Source organism: Delphinapterus leucas, chromosome 1 (assembly GCF_059928025.1).
Source record: "Delphinapterus leucas isolate spDelLeu-1000000601 "Yukka" chromosome 1, BTC_Dleu_Yukka2, whole genome shotgun sequence".
In the NCBI taxonomy this organism is placed as follows: Eukaryota; Metazoa; Chordata; class Mammalia; order Artiodactyla; family Monodontidae; genus Delphinapterus; species Delphinapterus leucas.
In genome coordinates, this window is record NC_143129.1 from 50,786,897 (window position 1) to 50,810,611 (window position 23,715).

A 23,715-nucleotide genomic window follows, 5' to 3' on the forward strand; every position below is an offset into this window, starting at 1 on the left:
CACACAGAGTGAAATGTCAATGATGTTAGCAGATTTGTAGGCTTCTCACTGCCACACCTTTACTTTTAAAAAATTATTTTATTTATTTTGCACTTTCAAGACTGTACAAAACTGGGGTCTGCTCCTTCCAGCCCCCCAGAGCTCCTCCTCTCCCTGAAAGACCGATGCAGGCTGTGGCTGGGCCCCCGAAGCGTGACTCTGCACCCCACAGGCCCAGGCAGGACCACAGAGGGTCTCATCTCTGGCCATTCATCCCAAGGTCTTGCAGCCCAGCCCAGCCCTGTCAGCCCATCTGGAGCCCCAGGCCTGCTCCTACTCTTGGATCTTGGAGGCATGACAGTGGGCAAGGCTTTGCCTTCAGAGCTTGGTGAGGGCCTGGCACACTCTCCTTTGAGGGGACATCAGGAGCCTGGGTCTGAGGCCAATGACAGAAAGAGGCTTCCACTTTCTGGGGCCTGAATGCAAGGGGGAGAGAAGCAGGACTATGACATAGTATTATTCGGCAGCCAGGGCTGGGGTCCCTCTGTCCATTCTCTAGCCAGGTCCTTCCCTCAGCTCCTGACCCACCCATGGCCTTAGCTACTGGGCTGGCTGGGCACCAGGTCCTGCAGTGGCCCCATTTTTCTGGGGTATCTTGGACATGCAGGAGAAGGTGGTCCTCAAGGTGGTCCTTGGGACTTGGATGTTCCCAAGCTCATGGCAGCTGGTGTCCATGAGCTTGGGAACATCCAGCCACAGGGTGGCTGCTGGTGGGGATGGCATCCAGCACCTTCATCTTGACCATTCCTGAGGTGAAGAGCTTCCTCTTGGGGTTGTAGAAGGAGAAGGTAGAGTATAACACAGAGGTGAGGGGCAACCAGACTCAGATCACCAGGTAGAAGGCTCCTCTCTTGAAAAGCAGCAGGTCCTATTGTCGTTCCACGTGCCCTCAGGGTAGAGTCACACTTCAAGGTTCTCTCTGACCATGCCCAAGCCCACGTGTGCCATCATGGTCCTGGTATTTTGTTAGTTGATGATAGAAGAAATTTTCACAAATTAAAGTATGGGGAATTCATCCTAGTTTATACATGATTTGGCTTGAACTTTATGCTAGTTAGAACAGCCTGTCTATGTACTGTCAAGCATGCATTGTACATGGGCTTTAACCATTAAAGAATGTATTTAAAAAATAAAAATGGAGTAACTGTGGTTCAAACATTCAAAATGGAGCCAGGTGGCCATTGTGGGTGTGGTTTCAGACACGCTCCTGCATCACTGAGAACTTGAATTTTCTGAACTGTATCAAACTCAAGGACACCACCAACTATTCTCAAAACAACATCTGCTAGCAGTTGCCTGCTGCTACCTTATGGTCTCAAGGTCTCCCCTTGTAACTATGCAACCATTCAGTCCCCAAACAATCCTTGCTTAACAAGCACCCTTTCTTCTGGCCGGTTCTAATCCTAATTCTTGGCAAACAACTTATGCAACTTTGTGGGTTTTGCCTATATAAGCCTCCCTCATTTTGTGGTCAGGCAGAACACAATTCAAGTGCTTCTTGAATCTGTGTCTCCAGGGCTACAGTCCTCAGTTTGACTTGAATAAAACTCTTTTCTATTCCTATTACAGATTGTTTACTGATTATTTGCATTGGCAATGAAGATGCCCCAAGGTACACAAGATCAGGCCCATGCATCCTATGAAGAACGACTCCTGCTTGGCAATCTGCATTCAGGAAGGGCCTCCATGAGACCACTATGCCCAGGATGCTCTGGTGCATAGAGATGATGACACAGGGGTGGTCCACCTCCAGCTTCTGGCGGCCCTTAATCTCAAAGTGAATGCAGTATATGTACTTGAAGGACTGGACGCGCCAACTGATGATGCTCACATTCTCCACTATCTGGCCACGGAGACACAGCAGGCAGGTGACCATGGCCACGGTGACGACGATAAAGCAGTGCATGCAGTACAGGGTGATCTTGGCTTAGAACTTGGCCGTGCAGCTCAGCTGCACAAGCAGCAACAGGAGCAGCAGCTGCAGCAGTGTGCAGTCAGCCACGGCCAGAGTTCCATGGCCAAGGCCGCGCTGGGATCGTGCATGTATGGTGGCCCCCTTGGAGCCTCGATGGCACTGGCCTCAGGCTCCCTCCTTGGGCTCTGGCTGGAGAGGAGCTCTTTGGATAACCCCTATCAGAGATCTGGTCCAATCAGTGCAAGAGAGAAACCAAAAGTAATGAAAGCACGGGAGGTAAATTGCTTTTGAGAGTAAAATGAATCTGATCCCAGTGTTGTGTTTCTGCACCTCCACTGGTTACTATGGGGCCCCTTGCTACTTTGCTCCCACTAGCTGACTACTGGTTTCCATCTGCTCATCTGGAACTTCAATATAAACCTGTTTTCAGGCAAAGTCTCTATACTGGGCCTTTTGCTACTTTCTATCTAGTGAACATAGGTTTGGAGCCAATCTTGTCCTGACTGCTGCCTGTTTTGAGTTGCTCTTTCCCTTTTTATTTGTTTGATTATAAGTTTGCTGAGGTCGAGACCATGTATTTCTTATTATTCCATTTCCAATATATTCCACAGTACATAACATCTCTTTCATGTTATGCAGTGACTTTAAATGAAAGACACTTAAAGCCATTGATGGAATACAGGTCATTCCTAAAATGTAACTTGGCTCTGAGAATTTTTATGCCTGCCGGCCTCTGGAGATCCTGCTATACTGATCATTTGCCTCATGCCCATGGATTCATAAGACCTCAACTCAGAAAATATCAAAGTGCCTATTGCATTCCACTTCTACGGTAGAAAAAAGACTTTTGAAAATGAAATATTAAATCAGAAATTTATTGTCAAAAAGAATACAAGAATTCTCTGGGGTAGCTGGGATGTTGATATATCTGGTCTAATCAATTATATGTACCATCAAAGAAATATTTAATCATTTTCTTTCTCTTTAAAGCCTGTTTATTTTTTTATTTTATTGAAGTATAATTTACTCATAATATTATAATAACTTCAGGTGTATAACACAGTGATTATTTATATAGATTAGGCACCATACAAAATTGTTATAATATTGACTATATTCCCTGTGCTGTACATTATATACCTGTGACTTATTTATTTTATAACTGGTAGTTTAAATAATTTACTTAGTGTAAATATCCCCCACTCAATCAGCTAGAAATAAATTCATTTCCACAATTTTTGAAATAGATGTCATGAGTATTAACAAAAATAAATTAATTCAATAATGTGCTTTTTGCACAATTATTATGTTCCAGGCTCTGTGCTAACTTACAGGGATACACTGATGAGCCAAACAGACATGCTGTCAGCTTTCCATTCAATTGGGTTTTTACTATAAAGGAAATTGAGAATTCAGTTAGTCAGTTAGATCTGGATATATTTATGATGTACCTTTATTATAAGTTAGTCTGCAAACTGTGGTTTGGTTTCACTAAGAGGAATCCCCAAACATTTGAAAGAGATACAAATGATGCTGCTGAACTGGGCAGCTAAAGAATGGAACAAACCAAATTAGTGCCTAATTGCTAGCAGCTTATAATCGCCCTTCTTTTTTCTCCTGTTTACACTGTGTTTTTCAAATAATGTTTGCCTTTGAAGTTAATGTTTAAAGGATTTTTCCAGCCAGTGGACTTGGTTGACAGGCTCATTATTCCATGGTTTCTTCTTGGTGAAATAGGGCTAAAGAAACATGTGAGGCCAAGGGCAGACTGGCCATGGCCAGTAAGTTCAAATTGTGATTGCATCTGGAGTCCATCAATTCCGAAATGCTGGAGTAGTACACATGTGGGGATGCTGCAGACAATCTTTAGGGGAAGAGGTGGAAAAGTTTTTCTTTGGAATTTTTTGAATACCCACATTTATTCCCACCTTCCTAAAATAAAAGGTTTTTCATGTCTACCTCATTTTGACATAGGATTGCTGCAAAGACTCGGCAGCTCTTGGGAATTCTGTCTAAACATGATGCCTTCCAATGCCGTCTGCCAGAATTGGTTTGGCATATCTCCCAGCGAGAATCCCACTGGTAGGCTCTGTAGTTCACATATTAAAGTGGAAATAAATGTCAGTTACCCAAGCCAGGATGTAGAGAGCTAAGAGGTCATTTCTCAAATAATGCCTGGGTATAGGGTGCTGCTCAGGGTCATGAAATAAGTCTGTGTGCAACATACAGACGGGGTGACATCATCCCACAGAAGGTGAGAAATTTACCACTGCTCTGGAAAGAATATTTCTCCTGATAATAAAATTAGAAAGGACATGAACAAACACAGGGAAGCATAATGGGATTTCAACCAAATAACAGTTGAATAAAGATGATCAGAATGATTCAGGCTTTACCTGATTACGTTAAATAAGGATATAATAGACCTCACTATAATTATTTCAACTGTTAGATTTCTTTTAATCCCTAGAAAAAAGCTCAACTTGTTTTTAAAAAGTAGTTGTAATGGAGCAAGGACAAGGTATTGAAGAACCATAGCTCAACTCCATCAAAGTCCAGAGTCCAATTTTAGGCTTTAAGGAGAAGTAATCCATTCTCAGTTGGTTTTCAGTCTCATTTCAGCATCACAATCATCACCATTATCATCATCACCACCAACGCTAACCACCTGCACCACCATCATAAATAACAACTTGCTGTTCATTAGCCAAAGCAATGGCAACAGGGCACTCTATTAGGTATTAAGGCATTAATTCATTCTTTATATTTGAACCATAACGAAAGAAAAATACGTGAGTTTTTATAATTCATCACCAATGATTTTAAAATGTTAAACGTAAATTAGGATACTAAGAATAAAAAATACTGCTTTAAGACTTAGGTGTCTTTACATAGCATTAATGCTAAGGTTGCGAAATGCATTATAAGAGAGCATGAAAACAGCCATTGCTCTGACTACAAAGACCAAGGAAGATAAAAGAGAAATGCAAATCGAAACTACAATGAGATATCATCTCACACCTGTCAGAATGGCCATCATCAAAAAATCTACAAACAATAAGTGCTGGAGAGGGTGTGGAGAAAAGGGAACCCTCTTGCACTGTTGGTGGGAATGTAAATTGATACAGCCACTATGGAGAACAGTATGGAGGTTCCTTAAAAAACTACAAATAGAACTACCATACGACCCAGCAATCCCACTACTGGGCATATACCCTGAGAAAACCATAATTCAAAAAGTGTCATGTACCACAATGTTCATTGCAGCTCTATTTACAATAGCCAGGAGATGGAAGCAACCTAAGTGTCCATCAACAGATGAATGGATAAAGAAGATGTGGCACATATATACAATGGAATACTACTCAGCCATAAAAAGAAACAAAATTGAGTTATTTGTCGTGAGGTGGATGGACCTAGAGTCTGTCATACAGAGTGAAGTAAGTCAGAAACAGAAAAATAAATGCCATATGCTAACACATATATATGGAATCTAAGAGAAAAAAAAAAGGTCATGAAGAACCTAGGGGTAAGACAGGAATAAAGACACAGACCTACTAGAGAATGGACTTGAGGATATGGGGAGGGGGAAGGGTAAGCGGTGACAAAGTGAGAGAGTGGCATGGACATATATACACTACCAAATGTAAAATAGATAGCTAGTGGGAAGCAGCCGCATAGCACAAGGAGATCAGCTTGGTGGTTTGTGACCACCTAGAGGGGTGGGATAGGGAGGGTGGGAGGGAGGGAGACGCAAGAGGGAAGAGATATGGGAACATATGTATAACTGATTCACTTTGTTATAAAGCAGAAACTAACACACCATTGTAAAGCAATTATACTCCAATAAAGATGTTAAAAAAAAAAAAAAATCTCACCTAACTTGAAAACCTCCAACATCACCTTCATACGCAAGACGCATATTTCCTATTAGGTCAATTGGTAGGAAACTCTCAAAGACAACACCTAAGGCCTTTTTCTTTAAGGTGATTTAATTCCCATCAACAAATTAATCAGACAATGGTAATGATTTGAATTACTTAAGCAATAATTTAAAATATTTTTCAACACTGGTATATTTACAGTACTTGGGCAAACTTCTTTGGGCTTTCATTCTTTCACAAAACAAACATTCATTGAGTACCTACTGTATTTCTGACACTTTATGACCTCAAAGATCTCACAGAATATTGTATACAAAGACATATTATGTACAATTAGGAACTAAATCTCTTTCTAGTAGTCAGTTCATTGAAATAGAAAGGTGGGCAGAAGTTACTGAGTATCTATGTGCCAAGAATCTAACTCTAGACCCATCATTTATTTTTCTCAGTAACCCTATGAAATATTACTGCCATTTTACAGATAAAAAAACTAAGGCTCAAAATGGTTAAATAATCCATGGTATCTGGTTTATACTTCAATGGAGATAATAATGGTATCTATACACTAATATGTATAAAATAGGTAACTATTAAGAACCTGCTGTATAAAAAAATAAAATAAAATTCAAAAAAAAATCAAGATGAGTGTTTTTACCTTTGTGTAAAAAAAAAAAAAATAATGGTATCTAACTCATAGGGTCATTGTGGATTAGCTAAACTAATATACATAAAACATTTTAAAAATTCCTGGCACATAGTAGGCACTATGTAATTTTTGCTATTATATTCCATTATATGGTAAAGTATGACAAAGAATGATAAAATAAGTATACAGTATTTACCATATATGTGTACAAATGTATTATCTAGACATTTACACATGAAACTTGATCACAATTCTCACACTTGCATATAGTATTTAGGTTACACATCCTAGTAATAAATAATACTTATTATATATTATTCTATTCTTCTGAAATTTGAGATGTCTCTAGACACTCAAAATGTATTAGGAATTTCAATAAAAATAGATAAATTTAGTTTTACTGATGGAAAAAAAACTCACCAATACCTATGTCACCTGGCACATGTTAAAAAAGAGTTATGATGATGTAATGAACATATGGTTACGATAATATCAATTTCATTCTTAGCGAAGTAATTCTGGTCATTAGGGACTTACTTCATCAATCAGTTTGAAAACTATTTCCTTTTTTGTTGCTAAATTCTCTCTAGTGACCTAGACTAATTAGTGACAGACATCTACCCTTTCCTGACACCACAGAAGACAAATGAACCCTTCTCATGTTCATACAGACATAGAAGGAGGAAAGGAGGCTTTGTCTGGCCCTTTGCGTTCCATGTGGCAGCATGTGATTATGGAAGAAATGTCAGCTCTACACTGAATACACTCAAATTTAACCAGGACACCTGTGTTCATCTTCAGCTTCAAAAATCATCCTCATAAAGGAGCAGTCAATGGGATCAACAGAAGATAGTCTGTTTTAAACAAAAGTTTAAGGTCACATCATATACATAAATACCACTACACTTATTCTGATTTTTATTCCTAAGCCTGACCAATACAAGCATTTGGAAGTTTAGCAGCCACTGTGCCACCTTAAAAGTGATAAACTGTTCTGGCCGATTTCACAAAGTTTTGCAAAAGTCACCTGACAGAATTCTTAAATTAGGGTGAACTAGTTTAAACACTACTTCAAAAATAATATCTGTATAAATATTTTCACCAGGTAATTATCAGATTTTGTTGTAAAATATGGTTTTAAATGTAAGCAGTCATATGCTGTCCTGTGCTATAACAGGAAAATAAAGTACTTATATAATGAAATCTAAAATTGTTGATGTGATTCAAATAAGCCACTGAAGTTAACATGGAAACATGGAAGATAAGGTCGGTGACCCCACTTTTCCTTATAGTCTGCTATTGTTACTTTGAGGTCCATTCAGCAATTAAGGAGCACACATCCATTGGGTACAATTGTGTTTTTCTCTCTGTGCAAGGCATTATGATTTTTTTTTTAAAAAAGGGCAATAAGTATCACAGTGCGTATAATATGATTGGGGAAAAACAACTAGACATATGAAATTGATCAAGACTAAGTGTAGACTTGTGTGGCAAAAAATTAAATAAAAGGTCTACAGGATACCAGAAAAAAGAAGCCAACAATTTTCAGAAAGGAGGTGTTTTATGAGAGGGGCTTAGCATTATAAGGAGGATATAGGTAGGGGACATTAAAGTCAAACAACTCTATGAGCTAAGTCACAGAACTAGAATGAGAATGAAGTAGTTTGGAGGCAGTCAGAATGCCCCTGTGACTCAAGTATGAGAAGTGGAGTTGGGGTATATTACGGAGGGATGGAAAATAACAGGGCAGGGGCTAGAGTTGAAGCACTAGGAAACAGAAATTCACTGAAGGTACAATGAACATATGGAGCTTGACAGAAAACATTCAGTGGCCATCAAAAACTCAATTCTGGAGACAGAAGACAGGATAAGTGTAGTACCTATCCATCTTTTTGAGAAATTTAATACAAAGAAAATTCAAACCTCATATATGACACCAAAAATTATTTACCTGATACTACTCTGACATATAAAATGGAGCAGCATCAGTAATATTTTATGGACAAAAGAATTATCTACCAGTTTCTCTACTTTTAATCAATAATTAGAAGTGAAGCCTTAACAGCAAATTCAAGTATTCAGTTATCCATATTAAGGAAACATGAATGATGGATAAATATATGAATATCTAATTATTTTAAGGTAAACAGTTTTCATGTATTGAAAGGAAACATTTTTATTCCTTTTTGCTTATCCATACATGGTTTTATGTGGATAAAGGGTGAAGATCAAATGTTGAAAGTATTATGAAAGGGTCAGCTTGTGGAGGACTGAGGGGTGTAAATTTTATTCTGGGGTAATTAGGAAACCACAAAAAGGGTTTGACTAGATGGATACAAAGTGATATTTAGGGAAATTTCACCTGATGGTACTATGGAGTAGAGTGGGGCAACAAAATCAGAAGAAAGGAAGCCCCTAAAAAGAGGATTTTTATGGATTTAGTTTAGGCATGTGAATCAGGAGGGGGATGAGGGTGGTGCCAATGGAGATAACAAGAAAGGGAGTGATGTGAGAGGCAGTGAAGAAGTGAACTAACCCATGCATAGGGAAAGTGAGAGGTGCCTCAGCCGAAAAATATCATTACAACTGGGATAATTCCATTTGAACTCTAAATTTCCCATTAGATCATTCACTCTGATCCCTATTAGCATAGCCAATCATCCACTGATTCCAGCATCAGTGTCACATAGAAAATGTATCCCATATAGGTGTCCATAAATAAAAAGGATGTGGGAAATTCAATTTTAAAAACTGATGCACTGTGTTTGTGTGGCCTGGGGTAAAGAACAGAAAGACAGAGAGAGACAGAGAGACAGAGAGAAAGAGAGAGAGAGAAATACGGCATGATTCCTGAAAATAGATCTCAAGTACCCTACTTCCTGGTCTAGAGCTTTTGTTACCCCAAAAAGCAAATTAGATTAACAGAATCAACCATGAAAGGATTTTTATCTCAAAACCTTTTTGTGTTCAAAAGAAATAGGGTTACAAAGTTTTAGAACCTTTTATTTCCCAACTCCAAAAGGATCTGCGCCCAAAAGGAACCTAGTGGAACAACTGATTATCAATTGCTGTTGTTTAAATAGGCATTAAATTACATTCTGGACAAAAAGTATTTCAAGGCTATCAATAGATCTCTGTGATATAAGATTCCCAGGCTTCTAAATGTTCCTAATGATAAACTTTATGTCATGAGGAATTAAGACTCTGATGAGAAGAAAGATACTCCATTAACTAGTTTTTAGTATTAAGTTTCCTTTCTTACTTGAGTTCTCTCCATAAAAGCTACGTAAAGATCCTCATTTTGGAGACTGTTTAAACCTGCTTTCAGCCCAACCACCTAATTGACTTATATTTCTGAAAACATATTAGAACTGTTTTACAACTGTTCCCCAAAATATTTTTCATTGCGGATAATATTGCGTGGTCTAACATCAAGCCATGCTACATGAGAAATTGGAAAGTAATTAGCATTTAATTACTGAACCTAGGTTCCGTTGGATCCTACAGCCTGAAAATGTATTTTACAGAATCTCTGACCCTTCTAAATATCTGTATTTACTATAGAAAAAGCTAACTTCAAAAGGTTACATAATGACTATTACTGAGCCTGCTGAGAATTGTAATTAGTAGTTGCTGTGTCCTGTTTTAACAGATGTGTACTTACTGATTTACCTCAATAAGCTTATTTAAAACGTATTGACATTGTTCTAAAATGCATTACTTAATTTTCTGATTAGGAAGGTAACTCTAGCTAGTTCTGATGGTAACTAACTTTTAAGTGTGAAGCTTACATAATGAGAGTAACAAAATTTCACTAAGAATGATTTACAATGGATAGATGTGCTTGCTCACTTAATTTTTCCTGAATCTTCAATCAGTAGAAATGCCAACAAACACATGAAAGAATGCTCAACATCACTAATCATTAGAGAAATGCAAATCAAAACTACAATGAGATATCATCTCACACCAGTCAGAATGGCCATCATCAAAAAATCTACAAACAATAAATGCTGGAGAGGGTGTGGAGAAAAGAGAACCCTCCTGCACTGTTGGTGGGAATGTAAATTGATACAACCACTACGGAAAACAGTATGGAGGTTCCTTAAAAAACTAAAAATAGAACTACCATATGACCCAGCAATCCCACTACTGGGCATATAGCCTGAGAAAACCATAATTCAAAAAGAGTCATGTACCAAAATGTTCATTGCAGCTCTGTTTACAATAGCCCGGAGACGGAAACAACCTAAGTGTCCATCATTGGATGAATGGATAAAGAAGATGCGGCACATATATACAATGGAATATTACTCAGCCATAAAAAGAAACGAAATTGACCTATTTGTAATGAGGTGGATAGACCTAGAGTCTGTCATACAGAGTGAAGTAAGTCAGAAAGAGAGAGACAAATACCGTATGCTAACACATATATATGGAATTTAAGAAAAAAAAAAAAACTGTCATGAAGAACCTAGGGGTAAGGCAGGAATAAAGACTGTGTCCTACTAGACCTACTAGAGAATGGACTTGAGGATATGGGGAGGGAGAAGAGTAAGGTGTAACAAAGCGAGAGAGAGGCATGGACATAAACACACTACCAAATGTAAGGTAGATAGCTAGTGGGAAGCAGCCGCATAGCAGAGGGAGATCAGCTCGGTGCTTTGTGACCGCCTGGAGGGGTGGGATAGGGAGGGTGGGAGGGAGGGAGACACAAGAGGGAAGAGATATGGGAACATATGTATAACTGATTCACTTTGTTATAAAGCAGAAACTAACACACCATTTTAAAGCAATTATACTCTAATAAAGATGTTAAAAAAAAAGAGATGGCAATGGAATATATTTTAATATTTTTAAGTTTTTCCAGGACTACTAGACAGTTTGCATAAGTGGCCAGGGAGTCTTTCCAAACAGCAAAGGAGGAAAACTTAAAACTAACCAATCAGCCAAATGATCAAAACCAATGAAAACAGGTATCAATGGCCTGGGAAAGAGGCAAGGGCCACTGAAATTCCAAAGATATGGAATCAAATGCAACATTTCCAAATGAAATCTCATCAATGAAAATATGAAGACCTGGCTACAACTTTCCCAAAACGGTAGAATTATTCCTGAATGGCAATAATTCAAATGAATTACGATAATGGTTAGTCTACAGGGCAGTAGAAATAAGTTTCCTAAGACTTCGGTTCTTGCTTTTTCTGCCTTTCTTTTTTCTCCAGAAAAACTGGAGCTGTCTCCACTAGCTACATGCCTATTTAAATTCAAATTTAAAATTTCCAAAAATAAGTCAAATTTCAAAACAAGCTCCTTAGGTGCATTAGCCATATTTCAAGCGCTAAGTTGACACATACAGCTAGTAGCTGTTATGTGGGACAGCACAGATACACAACATTTCCATCATTATATAAAGTTTTACTGGACAGTGCTGGACTAGAGAGCAAGAGAGAAGGTCGCTAATTCTTTGACTTACCAGTAAGTGGGTACAGTGGCAATAGAACACACAGGCAAAGACTAAATATTGACAGTTATATGCTACATTTGCAAAAAAATTCCACACCCAAATTTCAGTGTGGTTATGAAATTCAGTTAATAAGAGAAAGGCAATAATTTCAGAGACAATGATAAATTTAGGTACATTCTATTTTAATGACAAAATCTTAATGGCAAATATGCATCAAGATTTCTTTTCTTCAAAATTTACAACTTTTATCTTTCCAATATAAGATATAGGAATATGTAAATGTATCAAATGTTTGCTGCCTTTATACCCATTTTAAGTAATTCCTAATGTAAAATTATTTATACATTAACATTGTTTCTATTTAATGCTATATGCTTTCTTTCCTTAACAACAAGAAGTCATGAATTCAGGAGCTTCTTTGGATGATTAGCTAAAACAGATTAAGACAATAAATATGGTTGATCAGAGGAAAGAATTTTTAAAGTTTAGTTTTTTCTTACTTAGAAAATCTTGTAAATCAAGTAACTCCAATAAAAGTTTTTTAAAAAGAAAATCTTCAAGTAAATGATGACTAACATTGCCTATTACATTGCCTTTTTTTAGTGGGTCCTCTTTATAACAATTTTCCAAAATCAGAGAATTTCCAAACTAAAGAGGAAGGCCAAAGCTTAGACTTAACATTCTCATTTGACTTGGAGAAAAGTATCAAATTACCATGATTACTTCTTGGCATATTAGCAGGATACTATTAAAGCTTTACATATATCTACTTGCATCTCCTGATTCAGAATCAATTATAGCAAGAATATCTTTTGACTATAAAAAGCTGATTATGTTCATTCAGACAACAGAATATTATTCAGTGCTAAAAAGAAATGAGCTATCAAGCCATGAAAAGACATGGAGGAATTTTAGTGAAAGGAGCCAATCTGAAATGGCTAGTTATTGAATGATTCCAAGGATATGACATTTTGGGAAAGGCAAAACTATGGAGATAGTAATAAGATAAGAGGGTTCCAGCGGTTGGGAAGGTGGGAAAAACAGATGAACAGGCAGAGAAGAGAGGATTTTTAAGGCAGTGAAGATACTCTGTATGGTTATTATGATACATGTTATTATACATTTGTCCAAACCCATAGACTGTACAACACCAAAAATGAATTGTAATGTAAACTATGGACTTTGGGTGATTATGATGTGTCAATGCAGGTTCATCACTTGTAACAAATGTACCACTCTGGTGGGAGATGTTGATAATGGGAGAGATTATGCATGTGTTGGGGCAGGAGGCATATGGGAAATCTCTGTACCTTTGTTTTAATTTTGCTGTGAATCTAAAACTGCTCTGAAAAAAAACAGTATTTTTAAAAATGTGGCTGCACATTTTACAAAAAAGGGATTATTTTTACAAATTATCATGCAACAGGCATAGAATCAAAAGTATATGAAACTGCATCTACCTAGCACTTCTTGAAGGAAAGATTTTAAAATCTGGTAATTAATTTATCTTGCTAGGCAAATTCATCTGCTATCTTAGTTATCTTATCAGGGAAGCAACCCACAATGGGATTGGAAGAATATTTAGTCTTGGGAGTCCAGTTTGAGTCACAACCTCCCATCCTTCCAGCTGTCACTTCCTGACTCCCATACTTCCCTTCTCCAAGTTCATCATGGCCTCAACTCCTTTGAAAACTTCTTTTTTATTCCAGTCTATCAGACCATGCCTTTAACCCTCTCTTCTTTCTTTATCCAGCCTAAACTCCACAGAGCGTCACTACAAACACTTTTTTTTCCCCAATTACCTTGTCTTTTGCTGAAACAACATCACAAAACCACAAACCTATGTGATCCTTCTATGTATATTTTGAAAAGATTACTGAAGACAGCACAGGAAAAAGAAAATCACACCTTCGTGAGGACAAAGCTCCCAACTCAGTCAGACCCTCTACTCTCGGCAAGCTCACATTTCTGTGCCCTCATTTTTCCATGACTTTGCACGTGTAGGGTTCTCCATCTAGAAGGAGTTTCCTGACTTCTATCTGGCAAATGCTGACCCATATTCCAGTGGATACCTCAGACACCATCTCCTGTGTGAAGCCCTTCTCAATCTCCACTCATTACTGAGACAGTATCCAAGGCTCCTATAGTACCTTGGTGAAGTTCCTATCCCATTGGGTAATAGATATTTATTTTTTAGTTATGTCTTTTTTTTTTTTTTTTTTTTACTATGGACTTACTGAGGGGAAGGATGTTATTTTCTTCTCATTTATATCCTCAGCAAGGAGCAGAATGCCTGACATTTAAATTTCTGGTGAATACATGAGTGAACAAATAAATGTATCAACAAATGGACAAGATGCCACCTCTGACCTTTTGTAAAAATGTGTTTTAAGTCAAGGCACTTCATACATTTCAGGATTGGTTTCATTATTATGGAAAAAATATATACCTGACATAGTATGATTTAGATAGTGCCGTGGGAAATAGCATAAATGAAGATCTCATCAATATAACAGCTATCTATCAGCTTTGCAGTCTCAATAATCAAATGTTCCTCACATATCCTACCCTTCTGAAGATGCAGCCATAAGTACTCCTATTTTGGGTATTAGCTGTAATTCAATTTTTATTCATAATAGTCAAATATCAAAGCTCCTTCCTCATGTATAAAAATAGTAAGTCATTATGTTTTTCCTGTATTACAAATATCTTTAGAAACAGAATTTGCTTTTTAGCTGGGTCATTAATTTATAAAACAGTAACTCAAAGAAACATTAATTAACATTTCAAGGGAATCTGAATCAAGTCAATTTTTACTACATGTTCTGACATAGGATTTTTCAGACTTGGCAATAGTTCCTTTGCCTAGCTAAGCACTCTGCTTTTCATTCAGTCTTCCCACAGACATTCATGCACACAAAACTAAGTGCTAGATATTATGTCAGGCACTAAAGACCCCAAACTGAAGAAAACTGGGTCCTGCCCTAATGTAGCTTACAGTCTAGTCATCTTACATGGTCTCTGTGTGCACATTCCCAGTTCTCTCTTTCCTCTAGGCTGTTCCTTACCAGCTGCTCTATCAGAACTTAGGTCAAAGGATTCACCAAACTTTTTATTTATTTATTTAGATTTAGATTTCCAGCTATTCTTTACCCATGTGACAGGAACTTGCAGACACTTTGTATCTTTTCTATTTAAAAAAAAATTTATTTCAGTACTCTCACTTTCCTATTCATACTCAAGGACCCTTTATTTTATTTATTTATTTATTTTTTTTTTTGCGGTACACGGGCCTCTCACTGTTGCGGCCTCTCCCGTTGCAGAGCACAGGCTCCGGACGCGCAGGCTCAGCGGCCATGGCTCATGGGCCCAGCCGCTCCGCGGCATGTGGGATCTTCCCGGACCAGGGCACGAACCCGTGTCCCCTGCATCGGCAGGCGGACTCTCAAACACTGCGCCACCGGGGAAGCCCAAGGACCCTTTATTTATTTTCTCTTTTTATACTTTCTTCTACCCACCTGTACCTTACACCTGTTAATAGCATGTGTAGGCATTTCTGTACACTATTTAGAATGATGGAAAGACCTAGTTCAGATCTGGGCTTTGCCACTTGCTGGCTTTGTAACCTAGGGCAAGCCACTAACCCCGCAGATACAAATACACACAATTTGTGAGGGTTAGATGGCATAATGTATGTCAGGAATTCTCAGAAGTTTTTAAATGGATAACAGTGGATTGAAGTGCTTCATTTGGATTTGGATAACTTAGTGGATTGAAGTGCTTCATTTGGATAACTTAGTGGATTGAAGTGCTTGCTGATTCCTCGTCTGTTCTATCTCTTCCCAGCAGTCCCTGAACTGTGAAAGTTATCACAGTCCATCATTTAACCTCTCCAACATCTGGACATCTTTCTAGCTCACTTAAATCCATCAGGCTTGGCTTAATACACATTTTCTAATCGTCCATTTTTGCTGGAAATTAAAATGTCCTTGGTGTAAAGCTTCTTTATAACAATTTCTCATATACTTGAAGTATTTATTAGGCCATCTCATCCCTTTTTTTCTTTTTACAATGTAAATAACTCTAATTCTTTACCCTTCCTTATAACTTCTATTTAAAGACATTTTAATAATGTTTCTGTCTTCCAAGCTTTAGAGAAATATGATTCTTTCTATCTACAAATAAAGTGGTCTAAGATCTATATACCACATAGATGCCTTGCATGAAAGACAAAAGAATGAAATGCATAATATTTATTTATACATTTTACTGCATGGAATTGAATCGTATTATAACAGAAGCTTGCTCCTAACCATGGAGTCAGCAGAGTACATTCGTCAGATAAAGTAAGTGAATATTAAACTTTTCTCTTCATAAAGTTTACAGTCAGCCTGGAAAGAAGTAGGAAAGCAAACATTTCTGTACGAAAACTACACATTTCGTGGATATCACTGCAGGATATACTTGATGTAAAATTTCACTAGAATATTTTCCTTCAAATCTAAAAGCCTCCAACTCACTCCTTATTAGATCCCTAGGATTCCATAGACAACAAAACCCAGTATTTTAACAGAGCATCTTATTCATTTGTGCTGATTCACACTGAGACAGCAAAGAACCAAAGCAGTGAATAAAATTAACTTTTGACAACAAGTAACAATTTAGGAGTTTTAAGTATACGATTTCATCTCATCTAAATGAAATCCACAAAGATGGCACTAGTATCTGAAACAGACATATACATGTCTCAGGTCAACCTCCAAAAATAAAAAGCTTAACTACCAAGACTTCAATGTATTAAAATGTCTAGGAAAATAGATGAGCTAATTAAATTCAATTTTTATTATTCAAACATAGATACAGACTTCTGTAAGTCAAAATTTATTCCTGTGAAAATTTTGCAAAGGGGAAAGTTAAGGGGATTTTCATGATTCTCTTACTGGACTATTAGTTATAAGAAAATCTAATGTAATTATCAATTAATATTCTGCATTTCTCCTTTTTCTCTTACCTCACTTGGGCTCAGAAATGATTTAAAACAGATTACTCTGTGATATAATCCTATAAAAGTCCAGACCTTTAAGCTTTCAAATATGATTTTTTGTACTGTCAAAATTTCTCACTTGACACTTTTTGAGAGGCATTATTTCCTAATTTTTCTTAATTATTCCTTATTTTTAAATTATCCCCTATTTACTTTAATTATATCTTAATTATTTTAAATATAAAAGCAATAAAGCAAATTTATAGAATATTTAGCAAAGAAAGAAAACATATACCCACACATAATTTGATCTCCCCAATAAAATTAATGTCAGCATTTTCAAAACTTTTAAAGTCCTATTTACACAAAGGTTTAAGATAATTCATTTCTATTGAATTCATTTCTATTGAATACTTTTTTCAAGTACAGAAAAGCATAAGTAAAAAGTCACTTATAGGTCCATTGCCACCAACAATCACATTTTTGTATATATCAATCTAGTTTTTTTTTCCTCCTAGCAGAACTGTGTGTGGTTTTTATTTGATTGTTATTTTGTTTGCATAGCTGTACTTCTGAGTCTTGTGGTAAACCCTGCTTGAGGTAAGCAGAGTTTTCTGAAAAGTTTCCTGTGTCTAGTTATACCTTGATCTCCACAGTAAGGAATTCTCATAATGAAATAAGCGTTATCAACCCATTCACATTCTCCCATGCTCATTAGTGAGACTGACTGAACAGCCACAGTTTCTGCCATCAGCATTTCTTTTCAAGGCTCTTCTGATAAATTGATAATGAGCCTATTAGTCACTGAGGGAAATTAGAGTGATGGAAAAAGGCCACTGGGACATTTGCTTCTGCTGCTGCTGGACTCAAAATTCCATGATGCTGCCAAAACTGAAGTCTTTTAAATGTCCATGGTCTTAGTAAGAACTAAAATCCCACAGGAACATCTGAATGGCTGACTCTAGGTAAGGTGACCTGCAAGGGTTTAGGGAAAGGTAATTATCTGATCTCATTTGTTTTCCACCTTCTTTTTTTTTTTATTGAAGTATAGTTGATTTACAATGTTGTGTTACTTTCTGCTGTACAGCAAAGTGAATCAGTTACACAGATACACATAGCCACTCCATTTTAGATTCTTTTCCCATATAGGTCATTACAGAGTATTGCGTAGAGTTCCCTGTGCTGTACAGTAGGTCTTTATTAGTTATCTATTTTATATTTAGTAGTGTGTATATGTCAAACCCAATCTCCCAATTTATCGCCCCCCCTTCCCGCCGGTAATCGTAAGTTTGTTTTCCAAGATAGTAAATAATTCCTCTTCAAATTACAGAACATGTTCAGACCCTAAGAGCCAAAATATGACAGATATCCACTTTAATTACTTTCCAGGCTTGAGCATATCTGAGAAGTTTGACACCAGTCTGATTTTATCACTCTGTTTACAATGTATTGGTTTAGTCTGTATACTGTGGAGTTTTTCCCCCTCGTAATAGTAATTTGAAATTTCAGCCAGGATGTGTCTAGATCAAGTTCTCCCTTCACTGACCTTGCTTGATTTGCTCACTCAGGACAATTTTTTTTTCCTCCCTAGTGTACTTTTCTTCAATTATATCTTTGATTATTTCTTTAGTTTCAGTTGTCTTTGCTGTGTACCTATATATGTTATATACCTATAAACCTTAAAGTTCCATTCTTTGTTTTTATTTCCACTTAAAAAATCATATTATTTGAGTCTTAGTCCTTTGCCTCAATATTCTGAAAGAACTTCTCAAGTTTATGCAGCACATCCCTGATTTTATTATATGTAGTACAAATTCTGTTCTTCAGTATTTCTGATTCAGACTGAATTATAATATTGCATTTTTAACATCAAATCCCTTTTTATTTCTTCCATTGCATTTGCTATTGTCCTTTCATCTTAGCCAGTTCTTCCTTTATAAATATATACTCCCACTTAAAGGAGGATAGGTCTTTCTGAAAGACTGGTGACACTAAACATTTTTTTTTCCAGTCTATGGAATAAACTACTACTTTCAAAGCATCAATTTCTTCTAAGTCTTTCCCCGCCTTGTTTTGTTCCCCAGTATTTTTTTCTTAGGTCCTATGCTTTATTTTTTCCTGTTCTGCAGCATCTGTTTTGACAGTCTTCTGTTTATTAATCCTCAAATGATGTGGCATCTCCCCAGACTCAGTGTCAGTCAACAAAGTGTTTGAATGGACCTAACTTCATTCTCTATCTACTTTTGTTCTAGTTGAACCCTCTTTGCAGCTCTGTGGCTAAGAATCTGATGTGCATAGCTCCTTACCTGATTCTCACCCATGATGCCCTTCTGGCTGAGATGGGATGCTCCCCTCTGCTACCATTTGTCTCTAAAATCCCTTCTGACATACCCATCAATGTTTCTCTTGCTTCCAAATATTTTCACTTGGTGAGAAACATATCTCAGGTTCCAATTTTTTACATGGTGCCAGGTTGCTTGTCCACTTCTTGTCCTACTGTTTTCCTAACTAGATGGTTATAGCTATTGATAGGTTTAAGGAGATAGCATGCTGGCTCCCTAAAGAGTAACATTTTCTTTCTGAAGCAAACTATGAAATGAAGGAACAGAGATACATCCTCCCTGCTTTCATGTGAACATAAGAAAAGATGGACCACTGATTGAAATTTTCATTCCATTGAACTTAAAATATAAGTGAAGACTATATACTTATTTATACAAATAAGAATCTTTATATATAACCTATAAAATTCCTCCCCAAATTTTTGCCACTGTATATTGCAACTGGTTTTTAGTATTGTTCAGTTTTGTCTTTTTGAGATCTTTACAGATATTCTACTGTTATTGAGAAGAGGTTGCAGTAGCTAGACATACTATTTTTAACCAGAAAATCCTTGCTAACTACTACCAAAATTTGTAAAATCTGGATGCTTAACTTTTAAAAGTATTCCAGGACTTCCCTGGTGGCACAGTGGTTAAGAATCTGCCTGCCAATGCAGGGGACACGGGTTCGAGCCCTGGTTCGGGAAGATCCCACATGCCCTGGAACAACTAAGCCCATGTGCCAGGACTACTGAGCCTGTGCTCTAGAGCCTATGAGCCACAACTACTGAGCCTGTGTGCCACAGCTACTGAAGCCCTCGCGCCTAGAGCCCATGCTCCACAACAAGAGAAGCCACCGCAGGGAGAAGCCCGTGTACTGCAAACAAGTAGCCCCCGCTCGCCGCAACGAGCAAAAGCCCGCGTACAGCAACGAAGCCCCAATGCAGCCAAAAATAAATAAATAAAATAAGTAATTTTTTAAAAGAAGTATTCCAGATAGAAACAGTTTCCAAACAGATCTGTGGAGGCAGAATAACATAAATGAGGTTATAAATTAAGCTACTGATTCCCCTGTAAGCAAGAAAAATATTCTTAAAGTGCATATTCAATCCAAGTAACTATTGTCTCTTTTAAGCTTTCTTGAACTATTTTTTATTTTTTAAAACATTTAACTGCATAAAAATGAAATAAATATACAATTTATGGTTCAATGTCAATAGTTAGCAAACACATTCGCAGGAATTATAATCCTAGGTACAGCAGTTTATTTCATCAAATAGCCACTGCTTTTCAATAATGTATAACCGTAAGATAATCAGATGGCTACAGTTAACTAGAATCTCTTATTTTTTATTAAACAGTGCCATCAATTCTAGAACATATTTTTGTTAGATTTTTAAAACAAATTTTTCATCAAAGTTGTTCCCTCAAACTCAAGACCAACTAGACAGGCCATAAAATAATGCCTCTAAACAGATTTACACCACTAGAGATTATACAGGTTAGCCAGTAATCATGTAATGACATGTGTTTTTTGTATTTGTATTTTGTACATTATGTAACACCTTACCTCAGAACTTAAATCATTAGATAATAATGAGTCTATTTTACCAGAAAGAAGAGAGTTTAGGATTTTCCTTTAAAAGTATGCATTTCTATATCATAGGATTCATACTTTGGAATAGATTCAAATGCTGTTTTGGAAAATGTTGTCCCTGAAACCACCTGAGAGGTCTGTTATAAATGCAGATCCCCAGGCCCTATACCAGGCCTGTGAAATCAGAATCTCTGGGTGTGGGGTTAGAATTTCTGCTTTTTCAAAAGTTCCTTGGATAATTCTTTATTCATGAAAGTCTGAGAATCACTACTCAAATTGACTAAACAATACTAAAGGATTAAAAGTTAATCTGGGGAAACAAGGAAGGCTCTGATTTTATTTTACAATCCCATTCTAAGGGACTCCAGGGAAAGAACCAAGGTCACATTTCAGAAATCCATGAGCATTTATCCTATCTGAAACAATCAGTTTGGTAAAAATACTTCCAAAACTCTAGTAACTCAAGTTACTACTTGTATTGACTCAAATGATCTAGGTAGTTTACCACGTAGAAATGCAGTGAATCATTTACAAAAGTAATGTTCCCCCAGAGGTTTCAGCAGATCAACTAACAAAAGACACATAGCCATACAGTCGGATTGCAGAATGTATCTCAACTACCAGCGAGAAAACCAGAATCAGATGTCAACCATTTTATTAAGTCTCATGGCAGTTTCACTTTTTTGCCATTAATAACATTCCAAGAGCTAGCCTCCAAAACTCAGTGGTCACTCTCTTAGATCACCATGTTAAAAAACCATCTGACAGTGTTACTTGAGGCATGTTATAAAGTTGTTGCTAGTAGCACAACCAAGGAGCCAGACCCGATTCCAAAGCAATCAGTCTCCCACATCAAGGATTTGAAATGAAATATTCTGCTAAGGCAGCAACCGAATCTTTCAGCTAAACTGTGTAAAACTGCCAAGAGTAAGTTGCTCATTACATTAAGACTCTAGAGACATTTAGAAGCCAATTATGATTCTACTGAAAGAGATACTTAGGAATAGTTTCTGATCTTCATTTGATGGTAGCGAGTAGACCACACTGTTAATGCACTTGTTTTCAGCTATCTGAAACTATCATTTAGTCTATATAGACAATTCAAGTTTGGCTTACCTTCAGTAAGTAGAGTGTGTGTGTGTGTGTGTGTGTGTGTGTGTGTGTGTGTGTGTGTGTGTGTGTGTGTGTGTGTGTGTGTGTGTGTGTGTCTGTCTAACATAAATAAGGTAAAAACAGCTCTGCTAAAGTTTCAATAAAATTTCACCTAGATGAGAAACATCTTAAAACTTAATTAAACCATAAAAGTAAATTAAATATGCAAATAATGCACTCAAATTGGGAAAAAAAGTTTTTTATCAATTATTAACAATTAGTTGTTTTTAAAGTTCACAGGATAAATGAGAGAATTTAAAACCATTAAATCATCCAGAGACAATTTCTATTTCTATTTGCTTAAAATAAAGGTCTTCAACCACTAGGATTAGCTGTGTTTGTTTTAAAGTCACCTATTTGGTAATGATGTTTTAGTTTCCAGTTTAGTCAGCTTCAGACCCTCAAGGTCCACAAGCATTCTATCTTTCAAAACTGTAACTGTTTGCGTAGATACCCTCAGACAGACAACTTAAGGGGATAGAGAACAAAGAAGGAAGACAGAAAGACGCCACAATTCAGAAGTCACCATAAGCACAGTACCTTGCACTGTGAGGAAAACCGATGCAGCCGATAATCCTCCTTCACTGGAAACCACACAGTGATATTCTCCGGCATCGCTGAATTTCACACTCCTCAGCTCCAGGGAAAGGTTGGCCAAGATCCTCATTCCTGCTGGATCTGCCAGCCTGACATCTCTGTCATTCCTCCGCCAGGTTAGATTGTAATCCACTGCACTGATGACAAGACAGGTCAAAAGTGTTCTTTCTCCAGGAGTGACTGTAACATTATTAGGCACTTGGATGACTGGCGGGGGCTCTGTGTGAAATGAAAAGATTCAAATTGAAAGACCCAGAAGTCATTTTGCTCACTCATAGAGGTGGTTTAAAATTTAATGAGCATGTGTTGAATATCTAGTAGGAAAGATGCAGTACAACGGAACGTATTCATTAATACGTATGTCTGTCACCCCAAGAAAATTATCATCTAGTTGAAAAATGCTTTCAGTAGGAGTGCATGTTTACAGACCAAAGTACACTCAAGTCCAAATCTGTAAATTATAGATACGAGGATCAAAGAGGCATGGCAAAATGATATGACTAGACTGATTCAGGATTGCAGAATGAGTCAAATTTTGATTTGAATTTTGAAGAAAGTAGCATTTATGGATTTTTCAAATTTAAAACCATTTACTTAGTGTTTTAAAGAAAATAGTGCATGAAGTATGGTAGATATGGAAAAGATACAATGGTATCAGCTTTAAGGGGATTATAAACTCATTAAGACACAGTACATTAGAGTAAGATGAATTTCTCCCAGTGAAGATGAGGAATGTTTGATTTAAGAAAGGCAAGTTAACAGTAAGGCATAGACTTTTTAAAAAATTATACATATAGGACCATGTACACAAAAGGCATTGAGTAACGCATGCGCATTTCAGATGTGGTCAAAAGGCACTTACTAATTAAATATTTAACTACATTTCTAGAGAAAATCACATATTGCTCTAGTTAGGTTTGAGATTACTGTAAATCCAAATGCCCCTGTAAAGCTCACTCTGCCCAAATGCTTTAAAATAACCTGCCACAGAAAGCCATTATTGACCAATAATATAGCAATAAAAACTAGCTGGAAACCCATGTGTCTGTTTCAGTTTAAATGTGAAAGAGTATCAGATATTCAAGATCCAGCTTTATGCTTCTTTATTCAAAA

General features: G+C 37.0%; 1 protein-coding gene and 1 pseudogene across 1 annotated transcript in view; both read right to left on the minus strand.

The window, feature by feature from the left end:
- HMCN1 (hemicentin 1) overlaps nucleotides 1-23,715 on the minus strand; it is a 528,232-nt gene that overhangs the window by 298,013 nt on the left and 206,504 nt on the right. The window contains exon 11 of the mRNA XM_022593376.3: nucleotides 22,546-22,821. Within this exon, the coding sequence (XP_022449084.2) occupies nucleotides 22,546-22,821 (276 nt within the window). The remainder of the gene's footprint in view (nucleotides 1-22,545; nucleotides 22,822-23,715) is intronic.
- Nucleotides 6-11,681, minus strand: LOC149750500 (1-acyl-sn-glycerol-3-phosphate acyltransferase beta-like; annotated as a pseudogene).